Below are 17,158 nucleotides of genomic sequence, written 5' to 3' on the forward strand. Positions count from 1 at the left end.
GATCCACAGAGAATGTACCAGTAAGGAGGTTTTCCCACACTCTTGGGTACCCACTAGAGCAGTATTTCCCAACCCCAACAGATGGCCTCCATTCGCTCTCTGTTGCATTTCCGGTGGGGAGTTACTATTAGACCTTCTAGACTCTCAACAGCTGCTGGTTGGGTAGATGGGGGTGGGAGCAAACTTACAGAGCTTAAGACGCATAAACCCCTCTCTCCATTTAGACCATTTTAACTGTTTGTTTTCATAGCATATTTAACACTAAAGTTACCTGATGTTTAATGTAGTATTAAATTTAACACAGCAAGTCCACACCCAAACAGCCAAGTCAAACATTTCCTTCAGATAAACAACTATTGACGATTCTCAAAATCTCCAATAAGAACAGCCCATAAAAAAATGCTATTGCTCTAAAGTTCTGATGTTTCATTTAAGTCAAATTTATTTATATAGCCTAGTGCTTTTCATTCTACACATTGTTTCAAAGCAGCAAATTTTATCTCTGATATTTTCCCTTTAATTCTTCAGGAGAGATAAAAACACATAAATGAGGTACTCAATGTCATACAATAAGAACTAGCATAGCCTCGCTCAAATAATTTGAACACTGAATTTGATTAGAAATATTAGACCATATTGAAATCTCTTTTGATTGCTGTCTTTAGTATCTGATAATTTTGAGTACATACAGAGTTAAAAAGAATGCAACACTATTAAGGAAATTGCTCTGGATAAAAGTATATGTGCAACATCTGCAAACAGCATGTAATAAAGAAACTGAAGTGAATCATTTTAGTTCTGTTTATTTTGAAACCTTTAGCACATGATGTTAATTCAAAAGAGAGGTCTTACCCTGTAGACGGTGTTAAACTGTTGCGATGAAGCTGTATGCGTGAGTGCTGACAAGATGTAGAGAACGCAGATAGATCCCAACAGCAGAGAGGCCATGATTCCCCCGCAACTATTCTAAAAGTGTTCCCTGCTATAGAGTCTTTCTCACATCTACTTCTTCCCAGGCTATTTTTTGTCTTTTCTCAAGCCTATGTAGATTGTGCTGCTGTTCCCTTCTTCTCTCGCTTACGCCCTGCCCTGCCAAGCTGGACTTCCTCCCTCGAACACCCCCCTGCCCCCCTCTTCCTCACTCACACTTTTCCCTCACAAGATCTTGAATGGAAATCACATGCAGCTGAGGAAAAAAATTTGTTTAAAGAATCCAAACTGAGAGAGTGGGACTCTTTATGTATTCTACTGTTGTTACCCTAAAGGCGAATAAATGTTGCCTGATTGGCAGAGAGAAAGTAATGGTCAGCTCACAGTACCCTTTGACCTTGGCTGTGGCCCTCCCCCTCCCTGTGGATGTCTCTTAACCTCTCTAACCCACTGGAAATGCCATCTCCTACAACACACACACATTTAGATGAGATGCATGACAACATATTAGGTACACAAAACTGGGTCCGTTTTCTGCTCTTGTGTTTGTTTGTTTTTTGGTTGTTCGTCCAGTGATTCTTAGTTCATGGATTCCTCTCAATTCCTGGAGACTCGTCGCTCTGCACATTTTGAATGTCTCTCTTATCTGACACTCTCCTAATGAGCTGATGATCTGAATTAGGTGTGTTAGAAATAAATAAAATGTGCACAGCAGTGGGGTGCCAAGAATGGAATTGAGAACTACTGGGGTATCACTTATGAAAAGTGTAAAATCTGTGATTATAGTTTGTAGTCTCTCTTTATAGTTCTATCACTTTTAATTCACCCAAAAATTGTCAGCAATTACTCACCCTCATGTTGTCACATTTCACTCAGCTTCAAAACACAAATGAAGAAATTTTAAATGAAATCTGAGAAATTTCTGTCCGTCCATTGACAGTCCATGCAACGACCACCTGAAAAAGAAACCTAAATTATATCTCTTCGTCACATAAAACAATCGTGTCTCTTCAGAAATTTGGACTAACCACTCAGTTCATATGGATTAGTTTTACTATCTCTTTATGAACTTTTTGAAGCGTCAAAGTGGTAGCTCCATTTACTGCCAATGGAGGGACAGAAATCAGGGGCATCAATTGGGTATGGTAGGCTACCTTGGCTGCCTGGTCAGGTCAATGATAAGTAATATATTTTTATTGCAGGATTAATGGGGTTATATTACTACGTGTAACATATAATTTGTAATTGTTTAATAAAAGAGAAAAGCAAGTAAATTGTGATCCGGTTGTTATATTTGTGTCACGTGAGTTCAAAGGAGCTGCAAATGTGTCTATTTACACCATGATTTTGCAGCGTTGAGTATTGTAGTCAATCACAGCATTTCTGTTGAAAATAATGACCAATCAGAGGTGTTTAAGTTACCGAGAACCTGGTAGTGAGAACCTGCCCAGTATCGCTCAAAATGTTGAACGAGTTTGTTTAACGAAAGTTTAAGTTCTACACGCACACAAATCCTCTAAACAACAAAAAAAGACTGTAGCCAAGATGGTGTTTATACGAGCAGGAGATAACTGTGCCCACATCGTAACTGAGTCCCATACTACCCCCAGAAATGTTGTTCTCTGAGTCACAGCCCCAGGCACCTCAGATGGTGCAGAACGACATCTCGATGCCGAACCGCCATCTCTTCTGACTGTTCTAGAATGAGCCGTCAATGTAATTGAGGTTCCCTTTCGTGGTCACTCCGAGTTACGTCGGAAGACGACGAATGGGGTTTCGCTTAGAAAGCCTATCACCTTCGAGTATAGAAAACGAGCCAATGGCAATGAAATGCCATGGGTCTGCGGAATTTGCATAGCGTAACTCCGCCCCACCTCGTGGGTATATAAGGAAGTACGCCAGCAACAAACAGATATGTTTTCGCTTCGGAGCCGAGAGCTTTCTTCACTCCTGTAAGCCAAAATCCTGAGTTTACTCTTTCTCTCTTCATCCTTTGAGACGAGCGACTCTCCGGTGTTGGTGTGACGGCGATTTCCAGCGAGTACACATTACCCTGCTGATCTGTGCAGTGATCTGCCAGTTAGTGTGTTTCTCCCTGGTCGCTTCAGCATCCGCTGAGTTTTCCTCTCACAAAAAGAGCTTGCACGCGGCACGTCTTTTTAAAGATGCCTCGCCCGTGCACTTCTGGTTGTGGTCGCGATGTTTCCAATTCTGATGGGCACAATCGCTGCTTTGTGTGTTTGGGCTTAGATCACGCTAAAGCAGCGCTTGTGGATGACTCATGTTCTCATTGTGGGAACATGACCATCTCCACGCTACGGTCGAGACTCAATGAACTCATTCGAGCGAGAGTTCCCTCATCCACACCCCGATCTACGGTCTCCCCGAGAGGCTGTACTTCGGCTGGTGGCCAGGGTGACCTGAGGGTGTCGCGATGCAGCTGTGTCCAGCAAGCGCTTCCTCTCATGGTGACCCTAAGCACCCATCCAAAGCCTGTAGATTTTCGTCTACCCTGGTGGCGAAATCTTACAGAGCGGCGGGACAGGCAGCCACCTCTTAGCATGCCATGGCCATCCTGCAGGTCTACCAGGCCCAGGTGCTCAGGGACATGCATGAGGGCAGGACTGACCCAGGGCTCTTTGATGAGCTGCGTGCCGCCACCGACCTTGCTCTCCGAGCTACGAAGGTGAGGGCCGGGGGAGAATCTTTTGTCCAACGACGAGCAGTACCCTAATGTGGTTAAAGAAAGGACTGGTTCCCCCAACCCTGAGCACACAGAGTTCTCGGACCATAGTGCGCGCGCCGCCCACGGGTCCCGCCACTATCGTCCCGCCACTATCGCCCCCCTCTGTCACAGAGTTCACGGATGACAGCACGCGCCGCCCACGGGCCACGCTCCTCTCATCCCTCTCTGTTGCCAGACCCCTGCCAGAGCACGCCCCCGTGGTACGCTGGTCCTCCCCTGGCCTCCTCTGGTAGGACGCGGCTAATGACCAGGATGCGGCTAATGACCGTGCCCCCGCACAGGGCCACTATGCCACCTTCGCCTGGGCCGGTCATTCCGCCTCGCTGCACCACCGACGGTACGTCTGTGGTTCGAATGACCCCGCTGGCGCAGTTTCTGGGAGCCTGGCTAGAGCTTCCCAGACTGTCCCGCTGGGTCGCGAGAACCATCAGGCTCGGCTACGCGATTCAGTTTGCGCGGTCTCCTTCCCGCTTCAGGCGAGTCCGCTTCACAATGGTCAGTGGCAATGCCCCTGTCATGAGAGCGGAGGTTGCCACCCTACTGGCGAAGGGTGCGATCGAGACGTCCCTCCAGGCGAAATGAAGTCCGGCTTCTACAGCCCCTACTTCATTGTACCGAAGAAATCCGGTGGGTTACGGCCAATCCTCGGCCTGTGCATCTTGAACCACTCCCTTCACAGGCTGCCGTTCAAGATGCTCACGGCCAAACGCATCCTCCAGTGTGTGCGGCCACAGGATTGGTTTGCAGCGATCGACCTGAAGGACGCCTACTTCCATGTCTCCATTTTACCTCGACACAGACCGTTTCTTCGGTTTGCTTTCGAGGGGCGGGCATACCAGTACGCGGTTCTCCCATTCGGGCTAGCCCTGTCTCCTCGCGTCTTCACGAAAGTCGTCGAGGCAGCCCTTGTTCCCCTCCAGGAACAAAACAGGGACCTAGTGCTCCGGCACCTAGCTCGTCTGGGCCTTCGGGTCAACTGGGAGAAGAGCAAACTCTGCCCCGTGCAGAGGATCTCTTTTCTTGGTATGGAGATCGACTCGGTCGCCTTGTGCGCGCAGCTTACGAGCGAGCGTGCGCAGTCACTGCTGACTTGTCTTTGCCAGTTCGAGGACAAGAGTGCGATTCCACTGAAACTATGTCTCCGTTCCCTACTCAGGGAACGAGGGTTACATACGTAACCGAGATTATACGAATACCCTTAAGTCTTAGTGGAGCTAAAGCAGCATCCATGCATTTCGTGAAGGTGCGAGGGGACAATGCTAGGCCGAACGGAAGAATCCGATATTGGTACACCTTTCCCATGAAGGTGAACCTCAGGAATATCCTGAGATGGGTAAGGGTAAGGATGGATTATGGATGGGAAGTATGCGTCTTTTAGATCTATTGTGACAAACCAGTCCTTGTACCTGATCTGACTCACGATGACAGGTATAGTTAGCATCTCTTGGGACCGCCCTCAGAGGCCTGCACATCAGGACCTCTTAGCCAAAGCCTTCCTTGCCTGAATGACAGTCCTCAGATCTGCCTTTGGTGTGGAGGACTTCGGCTGAGAATGTTGCCTCGAACCCCAGGCCTTTTGTGGGGGGTGGCTCGAGAGGCAAAACTCTCCCTCTGCTGCTGCAGGTGCGTGGAGCTGGCAGCTGACTGTCACGAGATCTGGAACAACGGTGGGGGAATAACTTTTTGAATGCGGCTGACTGTCGCTTCGCCTCCTGAAACCTCTAGAGGACAGCATTGACTGCATCGGCAAAGAGGCCAGAAGGCGAAAGCGGGGCAATGAGGTGGAAGGCCCTGTCCTTCTCCCCAATGCCCGACAGGTTCAGCCACAGGTGTCTCTCCGTGGCTACCAATGCTGCCATAGAGCGGCCGATGGCACGGGACGTCTCCTTGGTAGCACGGAGAGACAAGTCTGCCGCTCGACAGAGCTTTTTAACATCGTTGAGCACAACCTTCCCACTGTCGCCCATCTCTTTAAGGAGGTCGGCCTGGTATGCCTGCATAATCCCCATCATATGCAGGCATGCACCAGCCCGACTTGCTGCCATATATGCCTTACCCACCAAAGCCGATGTAGTGCGGCAGGGTTTGGAGGGCAGCGCCGGAGCCTTTAGGGATGACACAGCATCGGGTGAAAGATAAGATGCTAGTGTGTCTTCCACCCACGGTATCACTCCATAGCAGTTCTATTTTGAGCCCAAAATCGAGGAATAAATATGGACATTTCGGGTTAATGGGGTTAACAACGGCTTAATCCAAGATCTCGACACCTCGGTGTGGAGATCCGTGAATAATGGAAGGCTCGAAAAGGAACTGGAACATATAGATCTCACTTATCCAATTGCCACCAAATTTGGTCAGCATGAAGTCAAGATATTGAGGATGCTAAATTGAGAGCGGATTTTTGATATCTTGAATGGTATGGCCGTGGCGTTGAAATTAATGTATGGCGAGAAAAGGGAAACAGGAAGTGTGTTATAACTTCTGCTTACATTGACTGATTTGGATGAAACTTCAGCTGTGTGTTCATTGTAGGAGGGCAATCACGTGAATGTGACAATTGTGAGTCAAAGTCATAGCGCCACCAAAAGGCAGCAGGAAGTCTGTCACTTTTCAAAACGCTTTGAGATCACCCTCTGAATTTGCTTCAAAGTTCATCAGTATAATGTCAAAACACAGCAGATGTAGGCCTGTGAAAGGATTCTTGAAATCTTAAATACTGTTGCCATGACAACATGTCAAACTTCTAATATAAACTGTCAAACTAATATTCTTGGATGTTTTTGAGACTCTTAGCATGCTTCAAATTGCATGAAACTCGACACACACATTAGAGTTGGGGAACTTTCTCATTTACAGTGATTAGAGTTTATATGATTCACACCAAACTTTTTCAACATGATGCAAAGACATTGAATATGCTAAATTGTGAACGGATATTGGATATTTCGAACAGTGTTGTCAAGGCGAGGGATTCAAATAATGTCAAAAAAGGGTAAGAGGAAAAGTCCCATATCTTATCTAGTTAATGTTATCACATTGGACTGAAACTTCGTGACTTTGTTCACAAAGGGTATAACTACTTCTTAAATGTTTTGGGACAATTTTTGGACTTTTTTAGGGAGGGTTTTGTCACCTTGTTACACTTGTGGTGTTACTGGTCAAAAATGATCGGCCAACAAAAAGTAGCTTATAAATCACTCATTATACTATATTATCAACCAATATTGGATTCAATCTTTTTGTCAACTTGTTTTCTTTCAATTAGGACTGGTTTTATATTTCTATTTGCATCTGATTAATAGTAGGCCTCATTTATTTGAGAATAAGCATCTCATTTTTTGAGTAAAAAAAGTATTATTTATGAATAATTTTCACAATATTCATTAAAATATGAAAATAATTTGCACTGTTGATCACACTAGTCTTGGACCTGTGCATGTGTGGATACATGCATACACACGCTACCCAAACACACACACATAGACACGTTGAAACACAAACTATTTTGAGTGTTACACACTTTTTCACAGAGAGAAATGTAATCCTACCCTGAACTGCATCTGACATTAACACACACACGCACGCACGCACACACACACACACACACGTTAAAACACACAAACTTTTTTGAGTATTACATTCTTTTTCAAAGAATGTATTCTTTTCTCTTCAGTTGATTTCATCTTAGCTGAAGTCAGTTGTAGTTCTTGTGTTTCTGCTCTTTTTCTGTTCTCTTCTTTCCTTCAGTGATTGTGCTTGTTAACAGGCTTATTAAGGCTGAGATGACTCCATATGTAATATACACAAGCCCCTTTCACACAGCGCATTGAACCCGGGAAATTGCCGGCAAATTGCCGGAACGCCTTCTGTGTGAACGCAAACATGACCCGGGTTTAATGCCGGGATCGATGCCGGGTTGGGGACCTAGTAACATTGCCGTGTTCAGTCCCGGAACGCGCGCTGTGTGAACAAAAGCCGTAATAATGCCGTGTCGTAGTGATGACGCTGAAGCCGGGATCGTTCGCCAGCTGTGAAACGGTACGAAATGCGCAATTTTATGATCGAATCAGAGAAATAAATGCACAAGCGTGGTTTCGCAGCTCATAAGCAAACTGAAGACGCTGCTGAGACATTACAAGTCACATCGATGTCACGTGTCTTTCCGGGACATACACGGGTTGTGTGTGAACGCGCTCTCTGATTCCGGAAAATCACTGGCAGTGTGAATGAACCAAAATCAAATGAACCCGGGTCAAATCCCGGGTCACTTTATCCGTGTATTTTCCGGAATCTCTGTGTGAAAGGGGCTACAGATTGAGTGGCTCAGATAAGGTCCAGTTCTGGTTTATTTCTTTGCTCTTGGCTAACATGTGGCATTGCTATGGCCTGCTTGTGGCCCAGATCTGGCAAACAGGAGTGAGCCACCCAAGGGCCATCATTCCACGCTGCATGTGGGCCAGATCATCTTTCCACATGTGTCAGATGTGGGCCGGATCTGGGACATCGCAGTGTTGCTATGTGGGCAGAAGCGCAGACATTGAGTTAAGTCACGTCAAGTCACCTTTATAAGGCGCTTTTTACCAGAGATGGGGGACTCGAGTCACATGACTTGACTCGAGTCAGACTCGAGTCGCAAATTTAAGGACTTGAGACTTGCTTGACTAAATTAAGAAAATGACTCGACTTGACTTTGACTTGAGATCCAATGACTCGAGACTTGACTTGACTTGAACTGTATGACTCGAGACTTGACTTGACTTGAACTGTATGACTCGAGAATGACTTGATATACATTTTTATATAAATCATCGCAACATCAATTGATGAACAAAATGAAAGCAACGGAACCATTGACGCCGGTCATCAGATTCTGCGCGATTGCGTGACGCTGCACAAGCCCAGAAAAAAACTCATCGCGGTGAGCGCGCGCTAAATACAAAAACATCTCAAGGCCAGCATCGTTTCTTTTTGGATATAAAGACTAAAATTGACAATATTCATACAAGAAGATTTGCTGTACGCATAATAACTGGCAAGGGATATCGGACGACCATCACAACCTCGAACAGTCGAACTTCATTCACCACGTCTAAAAGTAAGCTATATGGCTTGTTTAACCTGTTTGTTAATTTGACTTTCTTTAAAGCTAAATATTTAAATCTAGAGAGAATATTGGTCAAAACAGCATGCCTCTTTATACACAATTATGTTTTCAAATGTAGCTTAATGTTGTCAATATTCAAATGATAATTAATGATGGCATATGTTTTGTATAACATTTGCCACATTTCTTTCCAATCATGCTTTAAAGCCAAATATGTCATTCTTTCCAATGACAAAAAGCAACATAAAAAATGTTAATGTTTTGTCGTGTTTTATGTTTCTCTTAAAGCAGGGTTAGATGTTATCAGGGGGTTGGGGGCAAAATGCCAGCAGAATTAATATGCACCCACAATTCAAAATGTGGTGGAAAAATTGCCATAGTATGAGTTATTTTTATAATTAGCCTAGGCGGATTTAACTTAATATATATAACTTATATAAAGGGGATGCCAGTTTGAAGAATACCATTTGGTGGCATACTTTTTGTGAATTGTTTTAATCCCTTTTAATGGTCTTCTGCAATGTTTGAGGCATATTTATTTTTTCATGATTGAATGTTGGCATAATTTCAGTTACATTTACATTTACATTTTAGGTTTAGTTTATTTTTTTATTTTTTTTATTTTTTTGTTGTAGTAACCACTCAGCTGTATGTGGAAATGCATAAAAAAAAAAAAAAAAAAAACTTATTTAATATATAAATTCAGTGAAATCATCAAACGTTTGTATGACTTGCCAGTGACTTGTGACCCAAGCTACGACTTGACTTGACTTGCTTGACATAAAGCAGTGACTTGACTTGACTTGACTTGCTTTTCGCAAAATTGACTTGGACTTGCTTGAGACTTGAAGGTTGAAGACTTGAGACTTGCTTGTGACTTGCACATGTGTGACTTACTCCCACCTCTGCTTTTTACAAAACAGATTGTCTATCAAACGCATTGATAACAGGAAATTAATGCAACAATGATTGTTTTGGCTGTACAGCAGCTCTAAAAGAAAGTCATTTACTAGTTTAGATAAGTTCCGCGTTGATTCATTTCCATTGTAAAAACCATGAATTATTCATTTAGGGGCCGTTTACACGACACTGTTTTTAACTGAAAACAGAAACCTTTTTATGCGTTCTGGCCATTTATTGGTCGCCTGAGAACGCAAACTTTGAAATAGGTTTCAATGTCAAGTTTTTGAAAACGAGTTTTGAAAACGACATCGTTTCCATCACTGTGTAAACTTAAAAAAATGTGAATCTGTGAAAATGGTGACGGAATGCACATGCGTATTACATGTTTAATCTATAGGTATTTGCTTTTGAATGCGTATGTGTGCAGGGCGTAGTCTTTCTTCACAAAGTGACATGCAATAATACAGCGTTTTTAGTCTCTTTCGCGGATCCGTGTGATTTGGGCAATCATTTTGATCATGTTGTCATCTGTACAGAGGAAAAAACTTTTCTGTTTTTTGTACATCATTGTCGTGTAAACGTACCCTTAGTTCAATTATCGATACAGCAGCTCTGTTCAGTTCTCATACAATGTTGTCAAAGGGCAGATTTAAAATATTATGAATAACACATGTCCCCAACTGAGCAAGCCAGAGGTGACAGTGGAAAGGAACTGAGGAAAAAAACTAGCAAGACAGAAAACAGGAAATGAAGGCAAACTAAACAACACAGGGAACATGTGACAATAAATAAATGGTTTTTAATTCCAGTCACTCGGAGAGAGCTCCATGAACAGAGTGGTGGGTCACCAGGGTTGGAATTTAGAACCACTGCAATAAATGCTAAAAAAGATATAAATAATTATAATGATCTTAATAATTATTTATAGGCAGATTATTCTTTTTATATATATTTTGTGGAAGACATTATGTTGATTCATCATACAGATCTTGATAAAACTTCAACAATGATTTTATAAGTCATTTTAACAACCATTTAGCATTAAACCAGAGCCCGTCTACGGAGAGCCTGTCCACTCCCTATTAAGCCCTATTGTACCGAATTTTGGTTGTAGTACCACCAGAGTTCCACTGGGGGCGCTCGCCATGAGTGCAAAATGAATGGGAGTCAATGGGGCTAGACGGCTAAATTTGTCTCTTTCACCCGATTGCCGTTGAGAAATCTCAGATGTGATTGTAGATTTTGCAAGTTCAACATGGGTTTTAGGTCGAAAGTTGAATGAACGAGTACTTATGTCGTTTTGATTTCTTACAGGTTGAGTTGTTGTTGCCCATAACACGCTAGCATTCTGCTAATGACGTCAGCATTCTGACGTCATTGACATTTTGAAAGACTTTTTTAAAGCAAATAAGTGACTCTAAAAAATCTAACACCCAGCAATATGTAATTTCTTTGCATCTCCTTTCGAATACAACATTCAAATTACTAGACAAAAAATTATATCCTGAGAAAAGTGGATTTTGAGGGGTATACCGCCATTGACCTCCATTCATTCTGCACTCGTCCTGTGAGCGCCCTCATATGGAATCGGAGTGGAACTGCAACCAGTTCAGAAGCCGGAAGTGTAGTGAGAGTGAAACTTCTCGCCATATTAGACATTCTCTGATTAAACGTACACTATGGGTGTTTCTCAAAACCAAGAATGCAAAGAACGGACTTGTGTTCTTGGGGAGAACGCTCTTGCTAGTTGTTCTTGGAAGAATGAACTCACAAGGTGACGAGCACACAGAACGCCGCTGACAGTTTGAGACGATGTGTTCTTGCTGGTATTGCGCAATAACACCCCCGCACAGACGCCGTCTGCAGTGCCCAAACATAACGAGAATTATTGACGGTAACAGCCAGGCTTTATCGCCCAAGCCTACCACTCAGCTCAAGGGATTACTCTACAACTGTACACTATGTAATGTATATTCATAACAATAAAGCTACCTTTATTGTTACATTTACGCTGTTACATTTACGCTGAAGATTCTCACTTCCGAAAACGTTTGAGCGCATTTTCGAAAAATGCCAATATTTGAAATCTACACAGTTGATTTCTCGCATCAAATGTTCTCAGAAGTGAATTTAGCGATGAAATTGTAGAAAAACGACTTGCTGTATTGACCTCTCGTTCCTCGAATGCCGAAATGAATGCTGGGATATTTCTGCCGTCAAGTTCACACAAGTTACCAACCAATGCATCCTCGGTAAAATGGGCGTGTCAAGAACACTTCCGGGATTTTTAACCGTTCTTGCCAAAATGCAAACTTGTGTATTGGGACGGTACTTGGGCAGCGACTGATGACGTTTCACAAGTCCACAAGAACGCAAGTACAGACAAGAACGCATATTGAGAAACGGCCTATGTGATTTTTTTCGCCGCTAGGGGTCGCTAACCTCTTACAATAACAAAGGCGTAGTCTGATGACGCAACACTTGCTAAGAATTATGGATCTTGTCGTCAACGTCAAGCCGACCGATCTAATAATGTTTATGGATGAGTAAATACATCGATGTTTTTATCATGACTGTGATATGAAGCAGGTCGGCATTGCTAAGAGACAGCTATCAGCTCCACACGCGAGGCGAGTCCCGCGGATATAGAAGGAATATGGACATTTCATTCTACCGAACTACACGCAAGTGCAGAATTACAACTCACAGGTCAGTTTATTAGACAAACTAGATGTACCGCATGGCGGTACAAAATATGACCGCCGCTCAGGCCTGCACTGGCTTTCCACAAAAATAAATGACGTCGAGCAATTTGGCTGTATTGCGTGTTTATGTATATACCTTAAAAAAGTAGTAGTATGTGCATGTCTGTCTGTGTGTGTGTGTATGTGTGTGTGTTTGTGTATGTGTGTGTCTCTGTGTGTGTGTGTCTGTGCGTCAGAGGTGGGAGTAAGTCACTAAATGCAAGTCTCAAGTCAAGTCCAAGTCTTAACATTGCAAGTCAAAGTCAAGTCAAGTCATTCTGTTGTAAGGGTCAAGTCAAGTCAAATCAAGTCATACTCTTTGTCAAGTCAAGTCAAGTCAAGTCGCAACTTAGTCATCAAGTCATACCAAGTCACACACAGGCTCGTTTTACACATTTTTTTTTTTTAACTCTGGGACTTTTATTACTTATTTAGACACAGAGGGCTGATGGGTTACAAAAATAAATAAACTAACTTGTGTGTAATAAATAAAATATTAAGAAGCACTTTAAATGCTCTAAAATAAAAATAAATTAAATGAACACAAGTAAACAATAATTAATAAAACTTTTCCCATCTTGTGTATATAGTTATTTTGCTGTGATGTCAAATTTCCAGATACTTACATAATTGTGATGAATTTAATCCTTTTTAAGTTATTATTTTGCAGTGTAAGATTCCAGTTAACACCTTTAAATATTACATAAATGTATTATGCATTTTTATTAAACTTAATGTGTATAAATCAGCAGCAAAAAGTAATTCTTGAAAAAATCTGCACAGTAATTTTATAAAATCTAAACATGTTAATAAAAACAAATTACTATTAGTACTCTTATAAAATTCAATCAGGCAGTCATACATTTCACAATTTTATATTTATATATTAATGTCAAGAATTCAGAAGTGTATTTATATAGCCTACACTACACAGAAATAATATACAATTAAATTTTGCTTATTTTAAATGTATTGAGCAGGTTAGGTATAAAAAAAAATTAAGCTTTTAATAATCTTTCAGTGCGCAAAACTATGATAATGAAACGCTTCAAAACAGAACGCACAAAGCGCGTATGCAGAATGATGTGCTCAAAGCAACATGGAGTCACAGTGTTCAGCGCTGCGCTGCACAAGTGCGCATTTAAAAGTTCACGGCACAAAGCGAAGAAATGTCGAGCGCACAAATCCTAGTGTATATCTGTCCAACAGTTTATTGATCATTTGTTTCACAGTTTTAAATTCCAGTTATTGTGCGTTTGATGCCGATTCATAGTCCTCCTTGTGATGTGCGTGATCTAACAAGCACACGGGAGTCATTTAAAAACAGCAACAAACTCCAACAAAATAAAGTCATTTTATGCAAATCCACAGCCTTTTATCTACAGATCATGCATTATAATGTGAATATATCATATTGGAGAATGGAGAGAGTTTTACCGTGCATCCAACCAGAAGAGGCGCGCACGCTGTTTGAATACTGAATGGAGAATGATTGACAGCCACAGAGGAGGGAAAACGAGTTTCCAAGGAGCAAGTCTAAAGTCAAGTGGAGTCTTTTCAGAGATCTAGTCAAGTAAGTCTCAAGTCCAGAAAATTGCGACTCGAGTCTGACTCGAGTCAAGTCATATGACTCGAGTCTCCCACCTCTGCTGTGCATGTGGATTTGTATGTGTGTGTGTCTGTGCGTGTGGATGTCAGTGTGTGTGCATGCTTGCGTTTGTTTGTATTCCTGCATGTGTGTGTGTGACAGTATCATCCTAAACCAGCAACCCTTTGCTCAACACCACCATCTACAGGCCAATGAGTGTACAGTCACTAAATGTGCACATAAATTAATTTATTTTATACCCCCCCCATGGATGAAATTCTACGAAACTTAGCATACCCCCAGAGGATGTCAAGTTAATCATACACATGAAATATGGTGCAGTTCTGAACATCTCAACTGAAGATAGGGGCGATTAAAGCAGAATAATATTGCATTTTCATTTTTTATGGGAGGGGCGCAAATCACAAATGAGTGATTATGGGCTAGGTTGATGTGGGCCCTTAAGACCAACATACCATACAAATTTCTTCATCCTCGGTGCCACGGTTCAGGTAGTTATTTAGGAAAAACTGAATTTTTTGGGTTTGGGGGGGCCCAGCGCGGGGGGGGGGGAGTGGCCCCTGGGGACCAAACGAAATTTTTCCGTAAAAATCTAGTGGGGCTACATGCCCACCAAATTTCATGTTCCCCAGTGTTTCGGTGCCCCTGGTATCGTTGACGAAAAATTCAGTAGATTGACGAAAAAAAAAAAAAAAAAAACTTTGACAATCGATTATGGGCTAGGTTGATGTGGGCCCTTAAGACCAACATACCATCAAAATTTCTTCATCCTCGGTGCCACGGTTCAGGTAGTTATTTAGGAAAAACTGCATTTTTTGGGTTTGGGGGGGCCCAGCGCGGGGGGGGAGTGGCCCCCGGGGACCAAACGAAATTTTTCCGTAAAAGTCTAGTGGGGCTACATGCCCACCAAATTTCATGTTCCCCGGTGTTTCGCTGTCCCTGGTATCGTTGACGGAAAATTCAGTAAGATGACGAAAAAAAAAAAAAAAAAAACTTTGACAATCCCTATATGAGGGATTAATCATAATCCCTATTAATCATAATTAAGCTTGTGAGGTAACGCAGCTCTGTTTCACTTGGTCTAACATTACACTATCACACTAAACTGCATTTGAATGTGTTGAAATGTATGTGTTAGTTTGTCTGTATGAGACTAGCAGTGAGCTAGATCAACATTAGAATAACATACAGATCATATTCTAACATTTTATCATTGTTGAACTATATAACATTGATTAGTTTTATGTAAATGTGCTCACCTGTTTAATAAAGTACATGTAGGAGCGGTCGAAGTCTCGGATGTGGAGCTCTCATTTATATACTGTCTATGGAGCTCTCGGCATCTCAAAAACACTGCGCTGATATTGATTCTCGTTTTAGTTCTCCTTTTTTTATCCAAAGTCTGCTTGCCATGGTCCATAATGTTTGAACGAAACAACAACAGCGTGCAAATAGACATTGCGAACTACACAGTTGTCCACGTCTGTCGCCTTGGTTACTGGTTGCTATGGCAGTTTGAGTGGAAATCAGGGATAACGCGGATATGACGCCATTGACGGCGACAAAACGGAAATAAAGAAACGGGACGTGTCTTCAAATTAAATTACAAATTTCTCCTAGTTTGAAAGTTGTTGGAAACAGTCGGGATAATGTAAGTACACAACTAAAAATATATATATAACATAGATATAGTGATTTTTGCTATTTTTAAAGCAAAAAAGTTACATATTGTTCCTTTAAAGGAGTAGTTCACTTTAAAATGAAAATTAACCCATGATTTACTCACCCTCAAGCCATCCTAGGTGTATATGACTTTTATATAAATCTTCTTTGTATATCTTCTTTCACACAAATACAATCGCAGGTATATTAAACACCTGACGCTTCCGAGCTTAATAATGGCAGAAGAATGTCATATACACCTAGGATGACTTGAGGGTGAGTAAATCATGGGGTAATTTTCATTTTAAAGTGAACTACTCCTTTAAATTTAGTTTCAATGCTTAAACAAAAACTGCCATTATTTCAACCACATTTCAGCTTTGAAGGTCAGTCACATGCTAGCTAGGAAGGTTGAAACTTCTCAGACCAGTTTATCTGACTCCTCATGTTGTGTTATTTTGGCATGCTGTGAGACTAAAATTGTATATATTATTGAGCTAAACTTGTTTCTCTTTGAGTCAGTGGTTCTCAATTCCGGTCCTGAAACCCACCGCTCTCTGCACATTTTGAATGTCTGTCGTAACTGACTTATTTCACTGGGGCTGGTGCCTAGCCTGGCAGTGAGAACCACTGATGCCACGTGTAAACATGCTGTGGGGGGTTTATTGGTGTGCTGTCTGAGGCTGAGACTATTGGATGGTTTAAGGCTAAATGAGCTATCACCATTTTGTCCCTGATCTAGACACTAACCTTAACCCTAACCTCAGGGGGACTGCTAAATGCACAACTTACGTTTTGTTGAATCTGGTTGTGTTCCGGCTCTGCAGTATCAGCAGGGTCTTTCATCCATACCTGAAAGGTCTAACCCTCTAATATGTGTGGCGCACAAATAGCATACATCTGTTCACACAAAGAGAACTTCCTGTCTCTCGTCAGATTAGCAATGTCCCATATATAGATCCGTGAGTCTTGACAAACAGGAAATGGATTAATGAATCTGCCACTGGATGTTTTTTTTTATTTTTAGATAAAAAAATAAATAAAAAAAATCAGACATATTTCATAAATTTTTTCAAAACTATTTATCTATTTATTTATGGCTAGGTTAAATACATCCCTTGTGAAAAGGTAACCAAATATAATGTTTTCGGCAATGTTAATTGTAATGAAAAAAAAAATTGTAACTTAAATTAGCTCCGCTCCTGAGGACGCATTGTCCTGTAGAGTTTAGCTCCAGCCCTAATCAAAATACCTGAACCAGCTCATTAAGATTTCCTGGATCAGAGATTGTTTTATTTTAGGGAGATGAGAAGGTCTGTATCTATTACCATTGGAGAAAGCGTAATGGCTAACTTGATCACATGAGGCACCTCAGCCTATCGTGTAATGGCAGTGACGTCAGTGCCTACAGTTCAAAGTTTTATGACAGTCGCTTGCAGTTTATGTTAATCAGTTTCTTG

General features: G+C 42.0%; 1 protein-coding gene across 1 annotated transcript in view; it reads right to left on the bottom strand.

The window, feature by feature from the left end:
* The window catches only part of lama4 (laminin, alpha 4), a 116,154-nt gene extending 115,022 nt beyond the window's left edge, over positions 1 to 1,132 (bottom strand). The window contains exon 1 of the mRNA XM_084432716.1: positions 853 to 1,132. Within this exon, the coding sequence (XP_084288842.1) occupies positions 853 to 948 (96 nt within the window). The 5' untranslated portion in view covers positions 949 to 1,132. The remainder of the gene's footprint in view (positions 1 to 852) is intronic.
* Between the last annotated feature and the right edge of the window lie 16,026 nt (positions 1,133 to 17,158).

This window comes from Rutilus rutilus (assembly GCF_951802725.1).
Source record: "Rutilus rutilus genome assembly, chromosome: 15".
Taxonomy (NCBI): Eukaryota; Metazoa; Chordata; class Actinopteri; order Cypriniformes; family Leuciscidae; genus Rutilus; species Rutilus rutilus.